General features: G+C 36.7%; 1 protein-coding gene across 1 annotated transcript; it reads right to left on the bottom strand.

Annotated features, from left to right (window-relative positions):
• Nucleotides 1-392: 392 nt before the first annotated feature.
• On the bottom strand, nucleotides 393-10371 carry LOC107772145 (phosphatidate phosphatase PAH2). The gene is made up of 11 exons (XM_016591631.2): nucleotides 7601-10371; nucleotides 7034-7338; nucleotides 6834-6907; nucleotides 5403-5487; nucleotides 5031-5117; nucleotides 4864-4936; nucleotides 3880-3923; nucleotides 2968-3102; nucleotides 2793-2891; nucleotides 1009-1128; nucleotides 393-809 (listed from the first exon to the last, which is right to left on the bottom strand). The coding sequence occupies exons 1-10, from the start codon at nucleotides 9522-9524 to the stop codon at nucleotides 1081-1083; spliced, it is 2874 nt and encodes a 957-aa protein (XP_016447117.1). The 5' UTR covers nucleotides 9525-10371; the 3' UTR covers nucleotides 393-809; nucleotides 1009-1080.
• Between the last annotated feature and the right edge of the window lie 236 nt (nucleotides 10372-10607).

The following is a 10607-nucleotide window of genomic DNA, read 5'->3' as shown; positions in this document are numbered from 1 at the left end:
GAGAGAGGATAGTCCGCAAGTAAATTGCACGACGAACTCTCACTCGTACTACTAGACAAATAAATTTAAACAGTTTCAAGTACTAAATCCAGTACTTAAAGCCTTCATACAGATAAATTACCTCAAATGCAGGTGCAATACACTCATATGTCTCATTAAAAGGGCGCAGCCCAGTGCACTAAGCTCCCACTATGTGCATGGGTCCGGGGAAGGGCCGGACCACAAGGGTCTATTGTACACAGCCTTACCCTGCATTTCTGCAAGAGAATGCTTCTACGGCTTGAACCTCGTGATCTCCTGGTCACAAACTTTACCAGCTACGCGCTGATATGTCTCATTCACAAGTCAAATATGTATGCATCATTAGCATCATACTCTGCAGTCAATGACTATCACAGGCTAAAAACAGCTTTTCATATAAATAACAGTTTGCCATAACAATTTTCTTCATTACAAGCTAAAGTTTCTATAAATGACTGAACTACTACAAAATCTACACCTTCTCAAGAACATATAATACTACAACAATTTACAAAGTTCAACTCGTCCTGGAGGAGGAGTAACGTGGAACCTATTTGTATTTTCCTCCCATAATTATGTATAAACATGTATGGCCAAGCTAATCGGCAAGTCTATAATTGATGAGTACAATATCGGAAGATTGAGTATACGATTTTCTTCCTCCAGGATGAGTGTATAAAATAACAGTATCTAGTCACTTCCATGTGCAATATACAGTTACAATGAGCTTGTCTGTGTGTTCAGTCAAGCACATGCTAGCTATTTATATTATGGACTCTAGCCTTTTGCTGCAAAAAAAAAAAAAGTAAAAGTAAAAGCATATACATTAGACCACAGATTGAGTTCTGAATCTACTCTTATGTCTTGGCAAACAAAATCCTGTACTTTCAGTTGTTCTGTCTTTGGCAATGATATCTTTAGCATGCAGACAAGGCTATAGCTTAGAAACAAGAACAAGTTTTAAGTTAAAGGTTGAACAATAGTTACCTGAATCTTTCCGTGGCCGTGGGAGTACCACCCTTGAATCTCAAAAAATAGTTTAGGATGGACTGCTAATTTTCAATCAATAGGTGGAAGTCTCCAGAAATTCCAAGAATTAAAATCCTCCTGAAGAAAACAGAAAATTGTTGCGCAAGAGTAAGGTTTTGCTTTTCAGTCGGCATTGGATGTATATCAAGCAAGCATTTACATGGTAACACATATAGCACCAAAGAATACGGGATACAATCAAGCAACACTCTGATTAAGTTGTGTTGAACTGTGTGTGACTTTCTGATCTAAAAGCTTAAGCTATTAGAGATAGCACACTTTTTTCACTTAATTATGTCTTTAACACGCTCCTTCACGTGCGGGCCTGATTCCTTATCATTGGCCAAACACGTGAAAACTCTTTACCTCTGTCTGCTCTCGTACCGTGGTACTATATTGAAGTGTGTGACCATCTCATCCAAAAGCTCAAGCTGTTAGAGAGTATTTGCTTAATTACGTCTTCAACAAGCTGCCATCTAATTTAACATTTACAAACTAAAGAAAAAACAAAAACTTTCCTCAACAGGGACTGTAACACCTCCGCACACCCAGCACTAGACATCTGGAACATGAGTAACAAAATTGAAGGGCCACAACATTGGAAAACACTACAACAATGATGGGTCTGGTTGTCAAATCATGTTAAGAAAATTAACCTCGAACCTAACTCAACTGCAAAACTAGATCGTGTGACGAGATTTGTCAAAACCATACAAGGACACAACCTATTCCCTCAACCAATGTGGTGTGGGATAAACATTTACATTGAAAAAATAGTTTAGCTTCAGCTGAAAATGTTGGTATTTTTGCTATCCAGCTCAACTATTTAGTGAGATAAGCTAGTTATCCCTTATTTGAGTATGATTTTTCAAGTTCAATGACAAAATCATGTCCAGCCAAGCAAAAAGGACTGAGGTTCAAAGCTCTTTACTTCAATTTTCTTTACTCCGTAACGTGGCTTTAACTTTCTAAAATAAAATTTCAAATTTCAGCACTATTAGGCTCCATGACCTGCAAAACGATACAACCAAGTATCTCTTCCAATTCATTAACTATTAGACTTTTCATGTTGGCCATAAAAAATTTCCAGCCAAAAGGACATTCCTAAAGTCTAACCTTTTTACTTTCTATGATTGGTTCAATTATTGAAACAGAATTTTGTCCAACCCCGTTTCCATAGATAGTGTTCCAGAAGGGCACACACTTAAAAGTGGGTGTCATCCAAAAGAACTAAGATAACGATGATGCAATAACTATGCCTCAATCCCAACCTCGATAATAGTAATAATCAGCAACAAAAAAAAACACTACTACAACAACGCTGCAGGCAGAGAGGGGCACACCAAATGGCTGCTACTTCGCTTCTGGACCTTGCACAACAGACATTCTTTTGAAACAGAATGATGGCAAGTCCAGAAGTTTCAGCTTCCACAGAAGACGAGGGAGAGAACTTGAGTGTAGTGAACCTACTCTAAAGTCTGAACCTACTATCTTTAGAAAAAGTTTTAACTCTCTAAATAAAGAAAACGTTGTTCATGACTAGACAAGATGATGAGTCGTTAAAGTGAACATCACGACGAAAGTGACTCTTCTACTCCACTTCAAGAAATCTAATTACATCCTACGTCTCTTTGCAGATGAAGAAAAATTGAAGGAACAGATCACATACTTGTCTTTACTCTATCACATGATTAACCAGCTAATAAACATTCATAAAAAATACGAAAAGGGAAAAATCCAACCTGCTCACATGAGGACATAGCTGGAAACATGCCATTGACAAGACAATGAAGAGAGGTATATGATTTAGTATCTATGTGGTGATTTACAACAATTTGACCCTGTAGATTATAAAAAAACGTCATCAGAAACTTTCTTTAAGAGTTATCTGCAACAATTGATAGTAACAGTACGTACCTTTGGATTGATGGTAAAGATTTTCCCTTTAGGTATTCCAACCTTGAGGTAGCTGATCTCATCCGTGTGTCTGTTTCCAAAACCAGCATAGAAGGGAAAGGGATTCCTATCAGGAGGGAACAATGCTTTTACATCCTGCAAACTTGAAAGTTAACAGGTTATCAATCTGCAATTGTTGCCATAAGATATAAGATAAATTGCTCAAAGTTAGTAAATATATCTTCTGCAAAGCCAGTAATTTAGACACTCCTTGACCTCAAGAATTTGCATACTTTATTATTCCCACAGAAAAACCCATGATAAACAGAAAAATAAAACAACATACTGGGAAAGAAAAAGAAAGAAAACCTTTCTTGCGTTTATGGTTAAAGAAGTTTCCCAAAGTTTCATGCTTTCTCTTGTTAGCTATTACATCCATCTTGCAATTTATTTCATTAAACACATTTTGATGTTTCTGCACAGCCATATTTTAAGCGCGGCACACCAAACAACCAATTTCTCATCACCTTAAACAGCAGTAAGATCAGTTAAACAATGACAAAATCTCATTGTATCGACCAGCTGGTTTAGACATTTTGAGCATTTGGAAATCTGCTAGTGTAAACAGTGAGTCTTCGTGCATCAAAATTCAAAAGCACTAAATACCCATCTATTTCTCTTACTCAGGGTTGTATAATGTTTACATGTTAAAACTCCCTTAAGCTAGAAAAAACAAAAATTGGACTAAACATAGAATTAAGTCGTCTTTATTTCAGTAAAAAGACAAAACCAATCTAGCCAATGCAGATCATCGAAGAAAAAGTCTGAAAGCCTCCCTAGCCTCGTGGCTTTGGAAGACGTGCAAAACTGCGTTTACTTAATAAGCTAAAATTTCTATTAAGAAAAGAAGAAAATCTGAATCAAGAAACTGACCTCTAAGCAAGCGATTTTGAATTCATGAGGAACTCTTCTAACCACTGCAAAAGGTAAAAGGGTAGATGCATCTCTCAATCATAATATTAGCAACATTTGGAGCATTTTTAGTTTCTGGAAGGAATTACTCAATATTTAGTTACTCAATCAAGACATGCTGCAAGCACGGAGGTTAAAGTTACAATGCCGAAGAAAATAGCCTCTTTCACATTTTAAGTTCATGATGTAGCAAAAACATGAAACAGCAGCCAGTGAACCAATAATACGTTTTGCATGAAACCAGCAGCGACTGAACCAATAATGCCGTTTGCATTCTAAATGCACGTTATTACTAATACAGTTTGAGGCACGTTTGCCAGAAATAACAACTATCTTTCTATTTTATCGCAGAGTCATAGAGGTAATTGTCATTGGTAGGATAGTTAAAAATCGCAAGAACAACTAAAGAAATATAAAAGGACATAAAAAAGTGCGAGAAAAATCAGAAAAAAAAATTGATAGCATATAACTTTCAGGCATCATTATCATGTTCACTGGAGTAGATAATTCCAATAAAATAGTTGTTGCTTCTTGAATATATTCCCTCTTTAAATGCACTTAAATAAAAAATCATATAAAAGTGGGAGCAGCAATGATAGCACTCTGGCAGTAAGGAAATGCTTTTCAGAAACGTGGGGTAGCAAGAGTGGGTTTGCGGTGCAAATATGCTCATCAAAGAGGAGAGAAAGCAAACAGTAAGCAACAACAGCTTACTTCTACTTCAATGCTCTACCAGCATCTCCAATAAAAATTATACAAGGATAGAAAGTACAACATGGTCTTATTTTTAGTCTACCCAGGTGATAATGGATGGGCTTGTTTAATTCTAATAAACATGATTCATAAGAATATGGAAAACGGAATATTTGCAACTCAATGGGATGCATAGTTTGGAGCAAAGAAAAAAAAACTCTTCACAATATAGAGAAAGGAATAACGGGTGACCTTCTCGAAATAGAGAAGGGAAAATTCCATCAGGAGATGTAAGAACTGGTCCTTCCGGTAATCCCTTTCCATTCTGAAATTATCAACAAAAAAAAAATGAAGTCAAATTAGTGGATGAGGAGAAAATAGGTGATTACTTAACCCAAATTTTCTTTTCATCAAACTACCTGCATAAGCTTAAACAGGAATTGTCTAGTGAGATAGGCCTGTGAAATAGCACGTGCACTTAGGAAAAGCAAATGATATCCATTCTCCTGCAGCATAGAGGATTGTCTAGTGATTATGCACTCTTATCCTATAATGAGTGAGAAATTGTTTTATTTACATAGAAGTGTAGAAACATTTCGAGCCTGAGCAAACAGAGGAAAGAGGGCAGAAAACATATTCACAATATATAAGACGAACATTCTTAAAGTAAAATCCGGGATCTAATGACAGATTACTTGCCAGAACTACAGGAGTAGCAGAATACCTTCTCACACTTAGTCTGAATAAACCTCAAGAAAGGGGGAGAAGAGAAAACAATGAAGTATACGGACCTTGATAGCCGAAAAAAGATGTGCAACGCCTGTCTGTGACCAGTCCATCCCAACCAAAGGCATGAACTGACCTAGAACATCAGATCTGTTTAATTGAGAAAAATATCACATCAGAGACGCACAGGGAAAAGGAGGGGATATTACCTTTGTTATATAAAACATTTATGGTATTTGTCATATATCAACCAGCTCAGATAAAAGTTTACTCTTCTCGTTCACCAAGGAACCAAAGAGTGGACCCAACAGAAGTTTGAAGAGGAGAAAAGAAAACCAGCATAACAAAGTTTGGACCCTAGAGATCTGATCGAACAAGTTGAAAAATGTAAACCAACTTCCACTTGTTTCAATATATCGTCTCAGTTTATAGATATTTCCAGATAAAGAATGACTCAACCAAGAAGAGTTGTAATTTTTCCGCCTTTTGAAAAGTAACACTTATGAATTAGTAGAAGTGAGGGCAGAACGAAACAAAAGATAAGGGATGGAAAATTTGCTAGAAATGACAGTTTTTTTCAGTTGCTATTCCATGTTTTGATGGAAAGACATAACATAGAATCTCAACCAAAAAATCCTACGGCTCAATCTAGCTGATCTAAAAGTCAGGAGGCACGCCAAACTTATCAATTATTTGCTTGAACTCAGCTAAATTTACATCCCTACTGGAGTCCAATAAAGAAGTACTACATCCTTCATTTCCTTCTTTCTGATAACTATACACTTCAGGTTGCACCACCAAATAATCTCTATCTTCCAGTAGAATGTTTCAAGGGCAGATGGTGTAAAGTATGGGTGTTGTTACATGAATGTTCAGCAGTTTTCTCAGCATTGATTCTCTATCAGAAGTTTGAATTGATTTCTAGTTATAATACAATTTTGTACTACCAATCAAAAACAATTTTGGTACACAGTTAAGGGAAAATTTGGAAGAAGTTTCCAAATATGGTGTCCAAATTCCCTCTTGAAGGTTCCCTTTTTAAAAGATAAAATCTCATTCGTACCAAAACGTCCACTTCATATCTGACTTTTGAATGTTTTTCTCTACAATAAATTATAAATTGAACTCTATTTTTAAATTTGGTTAATGATAATCTATGGGGCAGGGTGGGTGCTCGGCTTCTGGAATTTTCAACAGTTCCTGGTGCATCATGTTAAGGCTCATCAATTGAGAACATATCACATCCAACGCTTAGATTGTTGGACATGGAAGTGAATCACAAAGTTAACTACATGTAGAAAGCAACTTACGGCAAAAAATGTACTTGCTAAAGTTGATGATTGGACAAGATGATTCCTACTTATCCAGAAAATAGAAGGATAAGACAGATTTTTGTAACAGAAAAAAGTTGGCATATCTGACCTGTACAAATAGATATTGAATAATAAACACCAAGGCATCCATTCAAAAATCTGTAGTAGAAATGAATCAATTACCTAGTAATTGTTCCATCAACATCAGATATTACAATCTTTGAGTCCCATCTCCACAAATATATATGTGCATCAACCTGTGAAGTATGCATCTCAAACAAATTATAAGCTTGGAAGCGTTTGCACATAGAAAGACAGATGTAAAGTTTCTTGAATGTGCTCAAACACAAAAGGGGGATGAAAAAAGAGTCCAAGCAATTGACCTGCTGTGTTCCCAGCATTGCAGTCGAAAACGTGAATACAATTATATTCTTCCCTTCCTTCAGATTCAAAGTGGCCAGCTGTTCAGATGTTGGAGTGGTTAACATTATTTTCTTCTTAGAAATCCTTGGCCTGGGCACATCTTTTTCTCTGTCACCACCTGTGTTATTTGAAATACTTTTAGCATCAGAATTTACATCTTCATCAGCGGACGAGCCAGAACTTTTCTGGCTTTTTGATCTCTTAAAAGGAAAAGACCACGATCTCCAGCTCCTACTCGATAAATTATTGGATCTGGCATCTCTTTCTGTAAAGATTCATTTAAACTCGTCAATAATTATCTTGCCTAATTTATTGGTCCAGCAAAGAAGCATAACACCACTCAGGCGGTCTAAAACAAAAACAAACTTCAAGTGTCTCGAGGTAAAATCACAGTTTCAGCAGAGAAATGAGAAAAATTATCTGGAACTCAAACTATACACAGAGTACACAAGTAAAGAGTAGAAAAAACATTATAATAAGCTTCAAAATGATAATAAAAAAAGGTGCACATTTATATATTCTCTTACCAATTTCTGGAGTGGCTGAAAAATTTTGCACCTCCTCTGCAACCTCAGCAACTTCTGTTGTCTGTAGTACAATTGATGAGTTTAGGTCCTCGTGGTTAGAAGGCATATCATTATCATGAGACCACATATTGGGTAGAGATCTGCTCATCCGCATTACTTCGTTATTCTGAACTACTACAGGGATGTCAATGTTGCTTGATACAGTTTTGAGTTTTCTTCCATCTGCAACAAATAGTGAATCACATTGGATAGACTTTTCTAGAGCAGGACCAGACTCATTCTTTGGGACTAGATAGTCTTTTTCCTTATTATCTGACGAAATGGACTCTGCATATCTGGCAACCGTGTCACCACAGTCATCAATGTCACCAAAGAGAAGCTGCTCTTCCTCCAAGCTTTCTGATGAAGGAACAGTAAGTGGGACCAAACTGCCGCTGGATTCATGAGGATCACCTAGAGCCTCTGAAGAAGAGATAGGCAAAATCCACCCAAAATCTGCTTCCGCAGCAGAGCTATTCAATGAGCCGTTCTCACAGACCAAAAAATGAGTGGTTGAGTTTGCACAGATTTTGTTGGTTGAATCCTTGAAACAGTTATCATTTTTTTCAAATCCTTGAACATTTGAAGGATCCTTTTCAACTAGTAAATCCTCTTCTGGTTGAGAGTTCATTAAATCATTCACACTAAGAAGTGTTTGGGGATCCATAGAAGCTTCTAGATCACGAGAAGCACACAAGTTTTGAGTAACTTGTTCAATTGAAACATTTAGCACTGCTGTTGAGTTCTCTTCAGTTTCACAATAGGAAAAAGATTGGACCGCAGCAGTTTCATTTTCCTCCTCTGAAAGATGGTTAGTTGCAAAAGAATCGTGTTTCTCAAGCTCAGCGGAGTTCACAACTTGTGAACTGGGATTTGCAACCTCAGATATAAATGTAATACCCTTGGCATCATGATCAGCATTAACTATGCCTAGGTCACCACCGTCATTAGAACTCTTTAAGCTTTCTTCACGGCTATAATGTTCGCCACCTTGGACAACAGTTGACACTCTTGTAGCATTCTCAGAAGCTGAAAATAACACATGTTTACTAGCTTTCTTGACAGACTTCTCCAGAGCCTGAAATTTCAGTTGATTACCATCATCCTTCCCACAAGCAGGCTCACGGAAATCAAGATTGTCTAACATGTTATCATGTGATGGAAAACTATCACTTTTTGTGTCATTAATTTGCAAGTCCTCATCTTTAACACCCTTTGATGTATCTTCGACAGAAATTCGTGTGGCGTAATCTCTACTGTATCTCTTGGGGGTAAGATTAGTAGACCACTTCATTTCTAACAGATCAGCTGCCATTTCAGCACGCTCCAACGAGTCTGCCCTGATAACACTAGCATTAGTGTCTTCCTCGAGAGGCCTGTCATTCTTCATTGACTTCCTCCCAAAAACCCTGCCTAAAATCCCAGGTCTTCGGGAATTAGCCCTCACCAAGACATCCTCACCGCTCACATTAATCTGAGTAATTGAAATAGAGTCAACAGCATCATAGTTGCTAGTCTTTGATTTTGTTGACCGCTTACTACTCGTTTGCCCATCAGTATCCTCGCCCGAGGATGAAGAAGAAAATAAAGAGTCTCCTCCATCTTCTATATCCAGCTCCTTTAGAAAGAAAGCTTGTCCTCTATTATCCAAATACATATGAAATCCCGCTTCAACGCCATTGACAGTTATATGAACCACCTTTTCTTTCGCCTTCAGAACCCCCTGAAACTTCCCAAATCGAACATACCAAGGAGAGGATTTAAAGCTCCCATCCGGTTGCTCCACCACTATGATATCTACAGCACCACCAAATGGATGGAAAGTCCCAGAAACACTACTTACTCCTCTCCCAATGTAGCTACCTATCCTCCCCATAGTATTCATTTTTTAAATAATATGAATATCTGCCAAAGCTCCCACTTAACACAGTCTTATTGCTACATCACAAATCACAACCCAATTCATCAAGATTGTAGTTTCTTAGCTCAATTGCTACATTTCACTCATCACATCCATTACTCTTCAAATATTTCCCATAAAGATCCAATTTTTAATAGTTTCCCCAATCTTTACTGTCCCCGGCTTATTTGAATTTTCAAGAAAAAGGATCAAAGAACAATAATTGATCAAAATTCAAAGACTGATCAGGAAAAGAATCTGTCTTTGTTGGGAAAAAGGCAGACAAAAAGAAGAAAAAACTAAAAGGGGATACACATACACTACAACAATTACACAAAATTTGCTGAATACCCAGCAAATCAAACAAAAAAACAGTAATAAATGGCATCAGAAACTGAACCCAGCTCAAAATTCAGTGTTGAGCTGATTAGGGTCCCAAATCAAGAAAACCAAAAAAGAAATATAAAATAAAAAAGAAATCATAGTTCAGAACTAATAACCGCCAAGACTTTAAGTTGAAGAACAGTTGGCTGAAAAAAAGTATATTCTTTTTAATATGATCCGAATGTGCTTCTGCTATAATCATTTGACATAGTCCAATAAAACGACACCGCCATTTGTGTCTAAAATTTTACTAGTTATACTATACAGTCTGACCTGTATTTACGTAAATGAATACATGTACATAACGTGTAAGTAATCAACGAAGAATAAAATTACAGTGTGAAATCAAAAGGGTTTTTCTGTAAAGACAAGATGAACTTACCTTAGAAGACACTGAACAGGAAATACAACGTTAATGTAATGTTTGGTATATAGTACTAGTATAATTGATTGATTTTTTTGCAGGATTTACAACATTTGGAGAAGCAAAAAAGATTTCTACATGTGACAGTGACACGTCAGTTTTGAATTCAACGAGGGACTTTGAGCACAGGTGTCAATGTTTCGGTTCGGTCGGTTATTTTATAAAATTTATACCATACCCATTTTTTGGTTATTCTATTATGTATAACCAAAATTAAACTTTTCGAAACCATCCCAATCACGTCAGTTTCTCTTCGGTAT

Source organism: Nicotiana tabacum, chromosome 16 (genome assembly GCF_000715075.1).
Source record: "Nicotiana tabacum cultivar K326 chromosome 16, ASM71507v2, whole genome shotgun sequence".
Lineage (NCBI taxonomy): Eukaryota > Viridiplantae > Streptophyta > Magnoliopsida > Solanales > Solanaceae > Nicotiana > Nicotiana tabacum.
Note: the sequence above shows the minus strand (reverse complement) of the source record. Positions and strands in the feature narration are given on the sequence as shown.

Coding starts and splice junctions, on each gene's coding strand:
- LOC107772145 (XM_016591631.2), bottom strand. CDS start 9,524: ATGAATACTATGGGGAGGATAGGTAGCTACATTGGGAGAGGAGTAAGT. Junction 5,118..5,402: donor ATCTTTTTTCGGCTATCAAG/GTCCGTATACTT, acceptor TCTATGCTGCAG/GAGAATGGATATCATTTGCT. Junction 1,129..2,792: donor CTATGTCCTCATGTGAGCAG/GTTGGATTTTTC, acceptor TGTTTTCTTCAG/GAGGATTTTAATTCTTGGAA.